This window comes from Hippoglossus stenolepis, chromosome 19 (assembly GCF_022539355.2).
Source record: "Hippoglossus stenolepis isolate QCI-W04-F060 chromosome 19, HSTE1.2, whole genome shotgun sequence".
Classification (NCBI taxonomy): domain Eukaryota; kingdom Metazoa; phylum Chordata; class Actinopteri; order Pleuronectiformes; family Pleuronectidae; genus Hippoglossus; species Hippoglossus stenolepis.
In genome coordinates this window covers 8,730,997-8,748,914 of record NC_061501.1, presented here as the reverse complement: position 1 = coordinate 8,748,914, position 17,918 = coordinate 8,730,997, and the positions used below count along the sequence as shown (strand labels likewise).

General features: G+C 44.4%; 2 protein-coding genes across 2 annotated transcripts; one reads left to right on the top strand and one right to left on the bottom strand.

Moving 5' to 3' along the window:
- The first annotated feature begins 251 nt into the window (after positions 1-251).
- Positions 252-3,153, top strand: LOC118098933 (beta-1,4-galactosyltransferase 1). Its single transcript, XM_035143190.2, has 2 exons — positions 252-758; positions 1,386-3,153. The coding sequence occupies exons 1-2, from the start codon at positions 303-305 to the stop codon at positions 2,052-2,054; spliced, it is 1,125 nt and encodes a 374-aa protein (XP_034999081.2). The 5' UTR covers positions 252-302; the 3' UTR covers positions 2,055-3,153.
- A 3,670-nt stretch (positions 3,154-6,823) lies between these two features.
- amer2 (APC membrane recruitment protein 2) lies at positions 6,824-11,678 on the bottom strand. Its single transcript, XM_035141907.2, has one exon. The coding sequence runs from the start codon at positions 11,488-11,490 to the stop codon at positions 9,412-9,414; it is 2,079 nt and encodes a 692-aa protein (XP_034997798.1). The 5' UTR covers positions 11,491-11,678; the 3' UTR covers positions 6,824-9,411.
- Between the last annotated feature and the right edge of the window lie 6,240 nt (positions 11,679-17,918).

Below are 17,918 nucleotides of genomic sequence, written 5' to 3'. Positions count from 1 at the left end.
CAGGCTGTTTATGGGCTACATTATGTTTCTGTTTTGTTTTTGCTAAATAAAATAGATTAAAAAAAAGTTTTAAAGTACTTGGAGAATATATAGAAATGGATTAAAACATGATATATATACTATTCTCTCAGAAACACTGACGTATTTTTCTTACTAAACCAGTCACTGGCTTTATAAATACATTTATAATTGTGAAGAACATGTGTGGGTCCTGAACTGCCTCCTTGAACCAGGAAGCAGGTGAGTACAAAAGACACCTGTCTGGTGTGTCGTTGGTCATTGTGTATGACTCGCAAAGAGAAATGCAGATCCCAGGGTTCCAGTGTCCTCCTCGATTTGGAGGAGGTGACGCAACGACGCTTAAGAAAGTGTTTAAAATCCTCACACTGTTTGGTTTCCTCAGTGCGTCTTTCTTTGGGGTGCTGCTGCTGTACAACGGGACCCTCACCTTCAACCCCCTGACCCGGCGTCAGCACGGGGGGTCCGCTGGGAACGACACGCTGGAGACGCAGGCAGGTGTTCAACAGGTGCAGCTGAAGATGAGGACCCCAGCCCCGAGTGTCCCCCGGGAGGAGGAGGAGGGGACCACGCCGGCGGACAGTACACAGCCGTGCCCCGATAACCCCCCGGATCTCGTCGGGCCCCTCGCCGTGGAGTTCAGTCACAAGCTGACTCTGGATGAGGTGAGGCGGAAGGTGAGCTCCCCTCTGCGGGAGGGAGGCCGCTACCATCCCCCGGACTGTGTCTCCAAACACAAGGTAGGTGAAGACTTCAATATTCTGGAGGGGTAGTTCTACAAACAGGTGTCAAAAGTCAGGGGATCAGTTTTTGATTTTATATTTATTTGTGAAATCACACATCTGCGATCGTCATGAGCAAATCAGCAATGGGTTTCATGTCACGAGAACAGTTTTTCTAAAGAAAGAAATCACATAGAAAACTTTTGCGCTTGATAACTTCTAACCTCTACACACACACACACAGACAGATTACTATATTTAGGTTTAGTTTTTCATTAAAAACTGTTTATGTTGAATGTATTTGTATTTATTTTATTTTTATTTGCTGTCCCAGGTTGGATAAAAAAAATCTGACTGTAACCAATACTCACCGAAAAAATATTTGTGCTTTTGATATTTACTAACTACAAAATAACTTCTGCAATTTACTGCTAAATGACATATGTCTATAATACTTTTACAAACCGTAAAAAAAATGTATCAAAAAGAATTACAGTTTTGTGTCGGTTTTATGTAGACTATATTTGTACATTTAATTTATATTTTATTTTTTGATTTCATGTCCCATGCTGGATAGGGCACGTCAATTAACATTCTTAGATAATTTGTATTTGCCCTGCTGACTAAGTTATTTCATCTGTGTAGGTTGCAGTTATCATTCCATTCCGAAACCGACACGAGCACCTGAATTACTGGCTCTACTACCTCCATCCTATCTTGCTGAGGCAGCAGTTGGATTATGGCGTGTATCTCATCAACCAGGATGGGGAGGGAGTGTTTAACCGGGCTAAACTGATGAATGTGGGTTATGTGGAAGCCCTGAAGGATTACGATTATAATTGCTTCGTCTTCTCTGACATAGACCTGATTCCCATGAACGACCGCAACCTTTACAGGTGTTTCGACAATCCCAGACACCTGGCTGTGGCGATGGACAAATTTAATTTCCAGCTACCGTACAACTCCTTCTTTGGTGGGGTTTCCTCGCTGTCCAAGGACCAGTACCTAAAGATCAACGGCTTCCCGAACACTTACTGGGGCTGGGGCGGCGAGGACGACGATATCTACGGGCGGATCAGTGTCCGCGGGATGTCGATTTCTCGCCCCGACCTTTTGACGGGAAAGTACAAGATGATCAAACACGAGAGAGACTTGCACAATGAGCAAAATCCAGAGAACCCCGGCAAATTAAGCCAAACCCAGAGGACCATGGATCAAGATGGGATTAACTCCCTCAACTACACAGTCAAGGAGATTGTGAAGGATATACTGTACACTTATATCACTGTGGATATTCAGGGTCCGCCAAGATGAATGAAAGGGGAACCTGTAGATTCTGGACTGAACCACTGCTGTGTGTGTTCAAGAGAGCAAACAGTTACTGAAAAACACAATGAAGTGCAGAGTTTATTTTCTTTTACTTATATTTGACAAGACATCATCCATCAATTTCTTACTATCTCACATTTCTTGTTCTTGCTCATGAAATAACTTGGGGCTCCAACCTGAACAAGGTGGAGACATGTTTGGTTTAGGCGGAGGCCGTGTTGTCATGGCAGGGACTTTTCTCTGAACGGTTGCACAATGGCAGAGGATTAAAAGACTATTCTCATGTGTTCCATTGGTGTGTAGTGTGGAACAAGGGTCAATTTGTCCTTTAATCCATAAAATATTACACATAGCTCATCAAAACTCAAGATAAACTGAATTTAAGTTATTTTAATGCACAGCTAAGAGCCACGTTTCCATGGTAACAACCTATGCCATATGCCATATTGTTAACCACAGCATATTGTCTTGTAAAGTGTCATTTAGCTGTTTAATTGAGCCTAATGGTGAGGTTTCATGGTCAGCCATCTATTTTGGTTTTGAAAAACAGCCTTAATTTTACCCATAATCCACTGCAAATTAGACCTAACTAAAGAAGTAAATCGCCCTGCAACTGATGTATTGAGACGTCTTCCTGAGAAGTCCGTTGTTTGATCCAAACCACAAGTCAAATTGGATGTGAGGCTGCTCCTAAGTAGGTGATAGGATGGTCAATAAGGTGGTGGAGGGTTTTGATGTTTTATTTCTCATTTATATTATGTTAATATATTATATATTTTATTTTGTGTGCTTTAATGTGCTGTAGGGGCTCTTGTTATCATTTTCTGGGTACAAAATGATCAAAAATATAATTTGAATGGCTATGGTGTTTTTATTTTTACGACAGCTTTTCAACTCGTTTCTGGCCTTTTTCCATGAAGTCATGTCCTGCACGCTGCAAACCGATGTGATCATTGTACCTTTTTTATCGAGAAGTATTCGCAATGAAAGGTATGACCCCTATACGGTCCAGCACTGTGATTACCAGTGAACACCAAAGCTAAAAATTGGAACATATGGGAATTAAACTGTGAGTGAAAAACTATTTTAACCTGTGCATTTTGTTCTTGCAAACTGGAACATCACTGGTGTAGAAAGCAAGCGTTTCATCATCCTATCAACAATGACAAATGTCCTCTGGGTGCAGTTTTGATCTTTACTGGGGGAAAGTTCACTGAAGGCTGCAGTTAAGATTGTCTGGGATCGCATTAGAGAACTTATATTTGCAACTTAACTGAAACCAGGCATGGAAGCGTGTTGCATTCATTTTAACATTACATTTCATTTAGCCGACGCTTTTATCCAAAGCGACTTACAATAAGTGCATTCAACCATGAGGGTACAAACCCAGAACAACAAGAATCAAGAACGGACTATTTTCTTATTTGAGAAAAAAAAAAATCTGCTTGAGTTTTTCATAATATCCGAGATAGCCTATTTCAAAATCCCAAGAGAGGCTCGCATTTTCTCATGAAATATTTTCTCATGCGTGCTACAGAATGTAATATGCATGCATCCCAGAATCTAACCCGCTTTGAGAATGAGCTAGAGATAGAGAGAACAAAAGAAATCTACACCATCTTCACTGTTGTGTGACATTGGGTTATTTTCACGGCAGGCGAGAGACGAAGGGTGTTCACCCATATCCCCTGAGCCACAGAGAACCAGAATGACCAGTTTGGAGTTTCCAAAATCACTTTCGTCAGACATTGTCTACATTGTCCTCCGTCGTCAGGTTTGTCTCTGTATATAAACAGATGACGTCTCAGTCCATTCATGAGGGGGGTTCTTTGGAAAGACGATTCTGTTTCCTGGAATATACACCACAACAAACACACGATCACACAGGTGAACCATTTTCAATTGTTGCAATAGTAAAATGTAGTTACAATTTTCAGTAGTGGGATTAAAAAAAACAGGACCATTTGTGCATCTCACAAATGTTTCAGCACAGTCCGTTACGTATCAGACCATTAACTCTGACCTCAAATCGTAAAATGTCCCTCAACATTCATCTTGTGACTCATAATTAAATTCACATTCTGTTTTGTTGCTCACATGCTCCATTTCAGTATTGGAACTTAATTCAAATATCTACTTTCCTGCCATTTTTATCCTTTTTTAAAACAGAAAATCTTTCACTATAGAGATGCGCCAAGAGTCAAGTGACCCTGGTCCCGTGTTGTTTTTACCGCCCTTGTTCACCAGTCTAAACCAGGTTTACCTGTATTCCCCTCTGAAGAAGGAAACCTTAGCCCAGCATCGCATTCTGCTGCATGCTCAGTTCTATCACAGTGTGTGTACATTCCAAAAGGTCGTATGCTGATGAATTATTGACAAGTGGGAGGATTACACAACACGGAGGGACCATGCAGCTTCATGGAGGGGAGAGCGAGAGAGGAGAGGCAGGACACGGGATGAAAACAAAACAACACCAAAAGAGAGAGAATGGACAGAAAAGGAAATGATGGTGGTGGCGGCTGCTCATGAGGTTTAAGGTGGTGCAGAGTAGAAGCGAGAAATTGATGAGAGTGGAGGATGTGTGCTAAAGGTCAGAACCCTGTTTAAAGGATGAAATCTGAATTATGCCATTACTCATTTACTAAAAGATTCTGTTGATGGATTATTAAAGAACCCGTGTAAGGTCTAGTGGTGAAGTTGCACACTACATCCAACTGACTCCCCTCCCCCTCCGCTTCCAAGTATGTAAATTAACCTACAGTTGCCTTCAGGTAACATAAATGTGCTACTGGAAAAACATGGCGGTGCAACATCGGCGACGCCATGTTTGTGTGTGTTTATTTGTAGAAATAAGCTGCACCAGTTCAGCTCCAGTCACGTCTCTGGCAGTGTACAGAGACCCAGCACTCTCCCATCCTCCTTCCTGCCCGGCCCCCTCTTTTCATTGGTTGACCTAGTGGAGTAACTATGGGAACAACTGGAGAGAGGCTGCCATGCAGAATGTGGGGTACAGCTTTTTTGAATGGTGCTCAAGGCTCCATCACACACACACACACACACACACACACACACACACACACACACACACACACACACACACATGAACTAAACTTAAATATGTTCCTGTGGTTTTTATTCTAAATTCTCTTATGTAACTTATTGCGGCCAATTGTAAAATATAAATATCCTGTATTTTGTAATGCTGTGAAGTTTTCTTATAGGCTCTAGTTGAATGCTATTACAATAAAGTTTTTTAAATAATTACTATAATATCCTACTAAATATGTACTCAGTAGTAAATACAAATTTATAATATGGATTTTTTATAGCTTTTTAGAAACTGACAAAGCGAATAACAATTTAAAACTCCTTTCCTCTTTTCCAGCAAAAAGAAGCCACAAACAAGAAAATCCTTGAAACACTTTTCCGAGCAAACTCCACACAGAGATACATCTCAAGTATGATTGTTAAAATAAGTTGTGCAATTATATTGGACACAGTCAATGTGTTTGAAAATTCAATGGAAATCTTGTTGCGTTAGAAGTAACACAAAATGTGGGGTCCTTCTAGAAGCACATTAGTGTGTTGTTATTTGGCACAAATTGTGTTGATATAAACACATCTGCTTTAACATCTGAATACCATCTCATCATTAGTGCCCCATGGCTGCTGTTTATCAAAAGTCACAAAGGCTAAATAAAGGCTTCATTTAAGACCACTGACGCCTACTCGCACCTGAACAAACCTCTTGTTCTCTTCTTCAGTGCTTTACACAACATTTCCTGTGTTCAAGCACAAAGTAAATCCTCCCTGTCGTGCACGCACATCAGATTTATGCACAAAAACGAACGCACAAACACACACAATGAGAACGAATGTCCACACGCAGCACCAAAGCAGCGGCAGATTAAATGATGAGATCAGCCAAACACACATGCGCGCACCGGCGTGCACCATCCTCCCTGTCAGCATGGCTATAGCTTTGATGTGGTGGGCTGGTAAAAAGTGAGTGTTATGGTCTTACGTAAGGGCTTTTACACAGACCTCAGCGTGCAGGAACACAGAGAGGAAGCTGAGTAGAAAGAGGGGAGGGGGGGGTGTTGCTGCACCATTACAAAGGGGATTCGCACTGCACCAAATCCTCCTCCTAATACGCTTCATGTGCTGCACCCACAACACAACAACATGTGATCTGTTTACAGCAACATGTGTCTTCTTGAAATGAGGAGACCTTCGATTTCATGTTTATTATGCACACACACACACACACACACACACACATGCACAGGTTCCGTTTCCACATTGATCAGCTGTGTGTCAGCTGCTTCTTTGTTGTCATGTTGCGCGTCTGTCCCCGTCCCCGCATATATTTTTCCTTTTACCCCTCTGGAGTCCAACAGCAGACAATGACACATCCATCAGGCTTTCATCCCAGCAATCAATAAAATGTATTGATAACCTATTATGCCCAAGCCAAGCGGCGCTCTTTGCAAGTGTGGCTCCACAACAAAAATGCAACACGCCACACATCAACAAAAAGCATCTCTGTTTCTCTGTTTCTCCCCAATCCACAGCCTGTGCCCCTTTGGGGATCGGAGCCCCCAGGATGTGTTGGTGTGAAGGATGGAGGAGGGGGAGTGAAGGAGAGAAGGGCTCAGTCTTGTTTCTCTCCGTCTATAAGTATATGATTAAGCACATGAAGCTGCCGGCATTAATGGAATCCGTAAACGTGGTTACAAAGAGTCATGAGCTCGTTTGTCAGCGCAAACACAGTTTTATTCATTAAATAAGAAAAGTGAAAGGATTTCACACTGTGAACAGATGGTTAAATAAAGATAACAAATAAAAAACATAACTATGTTTTCAATGCAGTGATCACATGGAGGCTCAGTGTGTAGGAGAGGAAGGAGAGAAAACAAAAACAGAGGGAGCTGAGCCACATGGCAATATGCTGGCCTCCATGCTTGGTGTCATCCCTGTGCAGCGGCGCAACAGATCACAGTCAACAAATTCATTAACCAAGGATTTGAACAAAACCTGTTAAATATATAAAATGTCATGATAAATTCTTGTCTAGTTCAACCATTTGATTGTGTGGTTTCCCATTCACAGGGAGTTATAATTGTGATTTTTGTACCACTCAGCGAACTGTTTTCGTCAGCAAACCAAAAGTATCACACATTTTTTACCAGGCGTGATGGTTTATATTTTTGCCCACCCTGTACATTACTCCACCCATTTTTCCACCTGATTTCTTTCAATCCCTTCCTCAACTCAGAGGGAGGATGAATGAAATTGATTGCATGCTACCGTAAATTCAAAAAGACATGAACGGACGTGATCATCCTCGGCTCTCCAAGTGACCTTTACTCTGCCCTTTCCTCTGGGTGAGAAATACTCTCGCCGCAGACCTGGGATCAGGTTACTCCAGGGCCTGTTCTATGCTACACCATCAGGAGGCTGAAAAGATACCTGAACCTGGAGCAGCGTTGTGGATCAATCATCGGCTCCTAAACCAGATGGAAAGCTATCATGAACTAGAACGTCCCTCAAATGTCATTGGAACCCCTTGTGGCTCGGATTAGAGAAAACTTGCCTTTTCCAATGAGAACCCCTCTCTTTCATCTAAAGGGTGGAGAACACTCTGCCCCCAGTAACTTGCCTCACTGAGTCACTGACAAAGGCCCTTTAGGACTGCAACACACACTACTCATTCGTAATACAAGTGCACACACTGTGCAGTAGCTTGTCTCCGTTTTACAAAACACTGGGGGACTTAGAAAACAGTGGACTCCGCCCATTGTCTTGCCCCCACAAAAAGAGGGACAAAGAGGAAAACACACCAACACAGGGGAAAATATATGCTGACCAATGATCTACAATGATGTCAAGCTACATTCAGATTCACACGCAGCTAGCGGTTCCTAGAATGAGGTTGTACGACAAGTACAAAAGCCCGGAAATGGGGGTGAAGGACTCTGCTCTGAGTTAGCATCAGTCCCCAGATTTTACGGATAGAGAGCAGAGTATAGAGAAGCTGGTGCAATCACAGTTTAAGATCTGTGCAATGTGACCTAGGAAAACAGGGCTTACAAAACAGTATGAAATCCAGTGAAGGAGAAAGTACTAACTAGAAAAAAATAGTTGTTAGTGCATGTGTCTTTCGAGAAGAAAGTCATCCAGTGTAGCTACGAAGAAAGTACCAAAGGCTGAACAGTGTGTGTCTTAGATCCTTCAGTGTTAGATGATGTTCCTGACCTTTGTGCCGGGTGCGTGTGTGTGGCACTGCATGCAGAGATGGAGAAAAAAGGTTTTTACACAATTTGTTGTGTGTGTGTCCGTGTGTTATGTCAGTGCAAGCGATCCCTCCAGGTATAAATATTGCGATAGTTTTCCAGGTTTCCATCTGTAGCTTAACACTTGTAAATCCCCGAGGTTGATGGATGGATGTACTTCCAGTGATGTAGTGATGCAGATCCAAATGTCACAGGCTGAATCCAAACTTCCAAAATAAAATTATTTACCAGTCAACAAACTGGAGCCTTCTGCAGAGAAGCTTTCCTGTATTTGTAGCTGCAAAGTTTTACAACCAGTTCAGATCTCAGAATTCATTTAGAAATATGCACAGTCACAAGAAGAGCTAAAAGTAAAATACACATACAACAGCGAAACAAAAAAATGTGGGTCATCCCAGGCTGTGGATGTTGTTGAGTTTATTCCAGACTATTAGAGGACGTGAAATGAAAACAGTTTTTTCAAACTTTGGCTCTAAATTCAGAGGATTAGGAGGTACTTTGTTACTGATTAGACAAGATGACAAACCCAAAACAAAAAGAAAAACTTAATTTAGATTAGGTCCTTCTGAGCAAATTGAGTTATGCGATTTGGAATTCCATAAGAAAAACAAGAGATATAAAAAAGGTGCTCTGCTGTTTTTTTTCCCTCTTTATCGCAGTGTGCAGTCTTGAGCTGAATCAAAGTGTCAGTAGGTCAGGAGCTTTTCCAGGAAGTTACAAGGCAAAGGTGTCTATTGCATGGCCATGGATTGTCAAGAGTCAACCTCCAATGTTCCTGCGAGGGGCCATGAAGTGTGAACCCAGCTTTTTGGAGTCTCCTCGTGACTTTCTCAAGTGAACAAACCCACTCATTCTAGTCGTCGTAAGCCAAAACACTTGAGGAGTGAGTGCTTTTAGGATTTCAGAGGAATTTATAGGCTGTTAACTCCACAGCTCAACATTTTTCTGCGTCTGGGAAAACTTTTGGCTGTGCATAAACCGCACTGTAGAAAGGTACAAACTCAAGTCCAGACATTAGTGGGGGAGAACTACCAGTTTGACAGAAACTACTTCTTGTGGGCAGTTCCTCTGCTGCCGGGTTTGTTTCCAGATCGACGGACAGGCACCTTGGATACAGGGATTCTGGTGCGTACTGGGGGAGGCGCTTCGGTCTTTGGTGGTTGGGATTCAGCCTCCAGAACGGACGACAGGGCTGACTGGCTCACAGAGTGGGGCGGTGATGACTGTTTGTTGCTTACTGGGATTTTGGAGTCCCGTGGAAGGCTGGCGCTGCCTTTCATCGATCGAAATGAAGAAGAGGAGGAGGAGGAAGGAGGAGATGTCTGGGATGAGGGGCTCAGTTTGTACTCAGTAGATGGAGAAGGGGTACTGTTTAGATCGTCATCTCCCTCCTGTTCTTCATCATCTTCATGCTCTTCAGGGTCATTGTAAAGGTCATACAGTTGGTCTCCAGAGTAGCTGTCGCGTGATAGGGCCATCCTCTGGTTACGCTGCAGCCTGCTCTCATCAGGCGTCGCTGTGGGTGTTGCTGAGGGTGTGTCCCAGTAGCCCTCATCACTGAGTGGCTCTTTCTCCCCAGGTGATGTTGGATGGCGGCCATGTGTGTGAGGGAGGGAGCTTTTAGCTGCCCGAACTGCAGCTCCACCGACTACTGGAATTTTGCTGAGCCCCAGTGCCTTCACCTGGGGTACCTTCCGTTCCGAAATCCTGGAGGCTAGAGAAAGGTGGCTGCTTGAGGGGTTGGAGCGAGGGGGATACGTGGAAGTAGGGGTGGTGGAGGGAGGTTGGTGCAATCTGGGCAAAGCCGGAGAGTTGTCCCCCGTGGAGGGCAGCATGTGCCAGAGCCCTTGCATGTCTGCATCGTCCACTCCTTCTGGACTTGCCATTTCTTCCCCTCCACCCATGTAAGCCACCACACCACTACCAGCTGGGTGCTGCTGTGGTGGAGGTGGAGCCCGAGCCCTGGCTGGGAGGGAGGCATGCCCTGAGCTTAAGGAAACAGAGAAGATGGGCTGGCTCAGCTGGGAAGGTAGAGGCGGTTTGGACGGGGATCCACGGGATGTGGCACTAGCGATACCAACAGCTCTCCCAACACTTGCTCCCACAGGCCCCCCTCCTCCGCCACTACTGCTGCTGCTCGTGCCACTGCCCCCATTACCCGCCGGACCCTCATCGTCTGCATCGGCAGTAATGTCCCCACAGCCTGTCAGTGAATCAAAGCTCTTTAGGGATGTGACGTCATTGAAGAGAAGAGAGCAGAGTCTGTCCACCGATGGTTCCGAGGGTGGGTCACCCGTGCTGCAGCGGTCCAAGGGGGGCGAAGCAAGGGAGGGGGTGAGGCTGGAAATTGAGGCTTTGGCTTTTTGAATGGTCGGCCGCAGCGGCGAGTCAGTGGGTGTGTAAGGAACGGGGGAGTCTGGTTCAACAGATGGCCCTGTCATGGCAACACAGTGTGGTGGTGTCATGGTAACAGTAGTAATGGGAGTCTCTGTTGCTTGGAGGTTAGGCTCTGCCTCTGCATTCCCACAATCCTCTTGGTGATGATGCGGAGGTGGTTCAAGGGTGAGAGTAATATCCTTTACCTTCTCAGAGTCGGTACTATCCCCATCCTTCTCCTTGTGACCTTCCACCTCTACCCCATCTCCCTCGTTAGTTTTTTCCTTTCGTCTCCATCGCATGCTGCTAAAGAAGCCCTTTAGGCCCCTCCCTCTTCTAACAAGTCCCGACCCCCCATTTTCACTCGACCTAAAACTCCCACGTCGGAGTAGAGAGAAGAAACTCAGCGATTTGCTGAGAGACCTCACCGGTCCTACCTCCAAGCTGGCGAGTCCGTCCCCTCTCTGTCCATCAGTGTCGTTGTTTGAGCCTATTAGTCCATCGTGGGTTTTACTCCTAACGAGCTCCGCCGCCGAGCCATTCCCATTCAAAGAATTCCCATTGTCAGAATTCCCGTTGCTCCCGCTGTTTGTGGCCCCTTTGTTCCTGAAAGAGAAGAAGCTGGCCATTCCGGAGCCGGTGCGTCGCTTTCCGAAGAGTTTGAAGGCAGCTTTGTTGATCTTCCCAGTGGGCTGGGGGTCACACTGAGGGGCCACAGGAGGCTCTACGCACTCAGACTGCACCTCCATTATCTAGCTCTCGCTATCACTCCCACTCTATCGTCTCCCTCGAGCTCTCTAGCTGCCTTGCTATCCTCTCTCTCTCTCTCTCCGTCTCTCTCTGGCAACACATACACTCACCCTCTCTCTCCACCCTGCTGTCTGGTCCTCTCACTCCCACTCTGACTTACTCTAATGCATGCCTGCTGGTTTTCTCTGCCTCCCTCCCTCCCTCCCTCTCTCTCTCTCTCTCTCTCTCTCTCTCTCTCTCTCTCTCTCTCTCTCTCTCTCTCTCTCTCTGGGTGCTGCTCCTTACTGTATCCATGGCAACTGGGTGGGCTAAGCAGCTTTCGTCAACGTTGGCGGGGTGCCAGTGTCTTTCCTCCCCACCCTCCCCCCATCCTTGTCCTCCCCTCATCCTCCATCCAATGCACCGTTTGCTCATTTCATTTAATCGTTCATCAATCTACGAGGCCGGACTTTGTTACATCCTTCCCTTTGGTCCTGCACAGGTTTCCTTCTGCACACGTCTCAGTGCATTTGGCAAATGGGAGATAAGCACTCACCGATGCAATATGAAAGATTAAACATGAGTTTAATATATTTATGCAAACTCTCTCAGTGAGTCATGCGATTGGAATGGCAAATCATTGGGCTGTTCAGGTTTGTTTGGATTTGATGCTGTTTATCTATATGGGAATGTAAAAAACAAATGAAAGCAAACTACGTAATAGCGGCAAGTTTTACATATATGAATATTTTAGTTGATGTGTCTTACTGCATCATTTCAAGAGGTAGGTCAAGTTTCTGGCAAACTGGCGCAGGACATTACAAATTCTTCACGTCACACACTTCATCTCGCCCTGTGCATGTGTGCGTCTGTGTGTGAGAGAGAGCGGAAAAGCTCAAAGTAAACTAAATAAGCGCGTCACAAGCCTGAATTAGAGGATTGAAATACAAGACCTGCTGATCAACAGAATGAGTGGGCTTAAGCCGGGATATGGATTTTGAAAAGGAAAACAATTATATTTCAGTGTTGTTATGCACACACTCATATCCAGCTCAGACATGCCTCCAACACAGTTTGGGCCAGACACACAACATAGGCCATATGGCCTTGAGCCCTCTTCCATATGGACACACAGGGCCAGGTGTCTGTGAGTGATGACAACATATCTAACTGTCATCCTGACTGGGTACGTCCATGTGTCTGTGTGTTTGTAACCACAATAAACCAAAGCCTCGTGGGTGTTTGTTTCCAGTTGGACCAGTCATGTATGAGCAGGCTTTGTTAACCTGCAGGTAAACAGTCCGTGTGGAGATCAAAAGAGGCCAATTACGTGGCACAAAAAGCCTCAGCTATCCGCTTTTTAATTTATCTGTAGAGATTAGCCAAAGTGTCGTCTGGGTCTAAAACACCTGCAAAAGTCTCACTGTTTGTGTTGTGTGTGGAGAAATGTTTGATTGCATGGACTGATTGTAAATAGTTTACGGCGAACAGATACCAGCTGTCTACTCTGGATGCCCCAAAATATTAGCCATTGCCCCTAGAGGCTTATTTGTCGTCAAACTTTAGCCGAAGGGCTCTGAGATTGGTTTGCTTGTGACGTGCAGCCAAGAGAACAACCTTTCTGTTGACATTATATATTACAGAGATTAATATAAAAGATAATATTTTGAGTGGGTGCTCCGCAGCTTCCCTTGAGCCACTTATTTTGGAAGGTACATCTCTGAGTTCTCCAGTTTTCCGTGCTGAGAGTGATCCACCATGGGTGCTCTTTTCACTGCCTATTCTATCCTCCCAACCCCCATGAATCTCCCAGATACCCCGACCCACTTACAAGCCTCCGCTCCCCACCTTCCTTTCCTCCCCTGCTCCTTCTCTCTCTCTCTCTCTCCTCCTCCTTCTACTCCTTAGTCACTGTGGGCATACAGACTCTCCTCTTCCAGCCCACTGCTATCAAACAATGTCTGCATTCATCCGCCCAAGGCAACACACACACACACAGATCCACAGACGTCCTCACACCCACACAAGCACATTCAGTGGGCTTCCCCAGAGTGGAGCGTTGGAGCGTATCTTCCTTATGCTCTCCCCCCAATGAGAAAGATAATCTGCCCACTCGGCCCACGAGTCAGTCCCCTCAGCCGGCCCGCTTTCCAGACAGTCAGTCACCCAGCATGCAGTTTTTCAGGTACACCAGATACTCAAGCAGAATGCCCCACGGCCAGCAGCTACGGCTACAGCAGGTCAGCTGGCTGATGGGTGGACGTGAAGCTGACACTGAGCAGCAGATGGCTGGTGGATTGAGGAGTAGGTTCAGTTATCACACGGTGAGACAAAGGATATTTGCAGAGGTCTAGGGGTGGAAATGCACATCGTCATGCTTGTTTAAAACCTTCCGACGACAGTAAAGCAGCGTTATCGTAAATTGGTGGGAAATCACCAGTTTAGAGGAAGACACCGAGACACGAAAAGAAAATACAGCTGTCTCTAAGTTTCGAAACTATAACAATTGTGGTCTATGGGCTTTCTATGGATATTTCTGATTGGATTTACATTTGCAAAATGCAACATGTGCATTGTTCCCAACCCTAATGATTCATTTCTCTGCTGTGTCTTTTCAGCTGTAACAGAGAAGACAAAGTGCACACATTCAATAGAAGAAGCCCCCCCCCCCTTTTTTTGGTGTCTAAATAGGGTTCCCGTTTCAGCCCCTTGAGGGAATCTCGGCACTAAGTGGGACAGTTAGAGGACATTTCTCGTTGCCTCTGCGCTGTGTTTTTCTAATAATAAAGCTGCTCATGTGTGTGGGCGTGCGATGCAGCGTGTGCAACTTTTGCACAATGTCTGCATCTACGCGCTGAATGTGCTCTCAAACCCCCAAAACACTCTGCTGCTGGATATGAATATTGATGTTGTATTTAAAAGCACTTGGGTGTGTGCGTGTGACAGAGAGAACGCAGGAGAGGATGGATGGATGGATGGATGGATGGATGGATGTATTGAGTATGTTATTCAATAAGATGACGAGATGCTGGATATATAACATTCAAATTGCAAAGTTCTGCCCAAATTAGTGATAGAATGAGTTTAAAGGGACTGGACAGTTATTACCCTGACATGTAGTCATGCACACTGTACACTGAACTTCATCCACAATCCAGTGGTGGAGGGAGTACTCTCTTAACTCTCTGTGCAATTCAATGGCTTATGTGCAGTCCATTTCACTGTGTATATTCCGTTCACACTGTATGTATTAGTTTTTATTCCAAATATTTACAATATATAGCATGTTTGCTTATTATTACATTTTTGACTGCCCTCTTGCTGCTGTAACACTGCAAATCTCCCCTTTGTGGGACTAATAAAGGATTATCTTATCTTATCTTATCTTACAAGTAGCCTACTACATTACTCTCTTTACTTAAGTAAGAGTAATAAGTATGTGCGTGGGGTTGAACTTTGCCGTTCCGAGTTCAGGGACAAACAGAAACTTGCCTGTTTCTGTGAGTGTTTCACTATTTGCATTTAAAATAAAGTGCTCCCATCCGCTCATGCAAAATCTTCCAGAGATGCAAATGATTACGAGGTGATGCATGCGTTTGTTTTTCCCTGGAAATACAACAGAGTCTCCTCTTGTAAAGCCTCCTCTGATTATTCCACTATGTTTTATCATCCAATGTATGATACCCAATGTTGCCACTAGGTAAATACATTGATGTTTGAAGTGCAACCTCAAACATCATGTTTAATCTCCGGGAGATGCTTTTCAGTTTCATTGATAGTGTTCATTTAGTATTTAATCAGATTTAAATGGTATTGTGAGAGTGTGTGCGTGCCCTTCATCATTTCTTCATCATCGTCTTCCAGCTACCGATTAAACTAAGCTATATTGTATGTGTGGGTGTGTGCCATGTTTGTGCATATGTACAGAAGTAAAGCCCCTGGGATTACCCTCTCTGCCCTTTTGTTACTGTTAATCAACAGGGAGTGGTACTAACTGTTGTTAATCCATCTTAGCACAGACTCCGCAAACACTTTTACGTTCCAAAAAACTGTGCACACACACACACACACACCCCCGAGAGCCCTCAAACGGCCTGCTCGCCCACAGCCAGTCATCTCAGAACCAAACTTTAAGCAATATACCATTTGGGTTGGAGCTCCCCGAAGGAACCGGTGGCCATGCTATGCAATACTCGACACAAATGATAAAACACCATACTTTGAAAATTTAAAAAAAGGCAAAAATATGTGTGATGTGATACATTCATTGTACAAGTGAATGAATAGGAGGAGTGCAGTTGCCCAAGTGTCCAAAAGATTGCAGACCTATGGCATCTTATTAATCTGATACACTGAAACACGTTTATTTTGCACTAATCAGTGACATAATTGCAATTTATTTTTGGTGTAAATAGGTGAAAATAGGTGAAATATCATCAGGTGGGGGATTTTAGTCAAATGTTATAGCAAGAGAGAGAGAGACACACACAGACCCACACACGAACAACCTGCATGGACACCACCTGTGTGTGTGTGTGTGTGTGTGTGTGTGTGTTTATGTGGACTGTGTCTGCCTGTCTTGCATGAGTCTGGGTTTATGTTGAGTGTAAGTACAGCAGTGTTTCCCCCTTGTCTTCAGTGTTCTACCAGCATGGCATGTGCTGCACATCTGAATGATTCAGAACCCTGGGAGAGCCCAGCAGCAGCTTGTTCTCAATGTTTAATGTGAGATAATGCCTGAAGGCAGAGAGACTAAGCATTTGGTCGGCATTCCAACCTTGCCCAAACACCGGTTTATCCTGAAGCAGGGGTGGGGGAACCCGAGCTGACAAGCGATTTCGCTGCGAATCATTTGCTAATCAGATCACACCTTAGCTCTGCGACTCCCCAGCCAGCCCCCTCTATTGGAAGAAATAGAGGTATAAAAAGATTTTCAAAATGGGGGTAAAAAGGAAGGGTAGAAACAAATCTTTGCTGAAAACCCTCCTCTTTATATTTCTTCTACGTATGGGTACTTATTGCACCAATCACTGGGCCCCTTTTTTCTTTCAATTGACAGAGGTTTGGAATAAAGCTGACACAAGGGGTGCATACATAACACCGTACTGTCAGGCTGCATCTGTACTGAAAGCTGGTGTAGCTGAAGAACGACACATTTATTTACTCAGAGACTGACTCGTCTGGGAGGATGGTGAAGACTGGTTTCTAAAGAATGGAGTTCACCTCAAAAGCCGCGAGCACAAATTCCAGTACGTAATTGAAAAGGCATAATGGCTTGACTAAAACAGGAGAAACAGGTCAGAGGGAGATAGTTTGGAACCGTGCCATCAAACATACATTTGCATTCCACAGAAACACGTTTGACTGACTTTCCTTACGTCATCCAGCTTTAACAACATCCAGTATGTCTCTCTGCAGCTAGACCGGTTGAGGAGCGCGTTTGCTCGTACAGTGCATAAATTAAATCCTTTCTGACCTTTGACATGAAGCAAAACTTACAACCGTAGTCTGGAATTAACACAGAATTACCGTATCAACAAATTTAAGCCAAAATACGTTTTAGCTGAAAAATTAATATGAATTTATGGCCCAAATTCACATGCTACATCCCCTGGGCAATACATGCTCCCATGATGTATTGCTCCAAGACATGGCAAAAACTATAGATTATATTAGATAGATAATACACTATAGATTATAGTTCATGCAGATATACTTAGTGTGATATATTTGCTGTGTGGGGTTATTGCTGAGCTTCCGAAAACGTATTGGAGAACTTAAAAACAGTCCAGCAAATCATGTCTTTTATTTGACAAGCCAACTCATGACCTAAGGCCTTGTCTGTGTCTGTGTGTGTGTGTGGTGTGTGTGTGTGTGTGGTGTGTGTGTGTGTGTGTGTGTGTGTGTGTGTGTGTGTGTGTGTGTGAGAGAGACAGTGACCCCCGATCACAGTCAGCCGCCATAAAGCATAAATCACCGACATGGCAGAGACGGTGACCGATAGGATTTTGGGATCAATGCGCGTTAGGAAGTGAGATTATCTGATCAATGCGAGAGGTAAAATAGGATTAAATGATCAATGACGGCGACAGATGACAGCTGGACCCTGGTCCATTGTAAAAAAAATAACTGTCAATTAAGCGAAATGGCAGCTGACGACTTAAAACACAAATCAAACTGCAGTTTAGCCGGATCCAGATACAGCAGTGGAGACACAATTTTGGCTCAGCATAATTTACTAGATTATCTTTAATTTTTTGTCCAATCTGAGCCAGATGAGCTCAGGTCACGAGCAGCATCCAGATTAGTTTGGACTCAAGCCTTTGGGATGACATGAAATGAAATATTTCTGGTGCCAAAAAAGTGTCTGTGTGGATTTTCATCTTGCGTATTGTGACACATTGATAGGAATATAATTTTTATCATAAAAACAAACTGGAAGACGCAC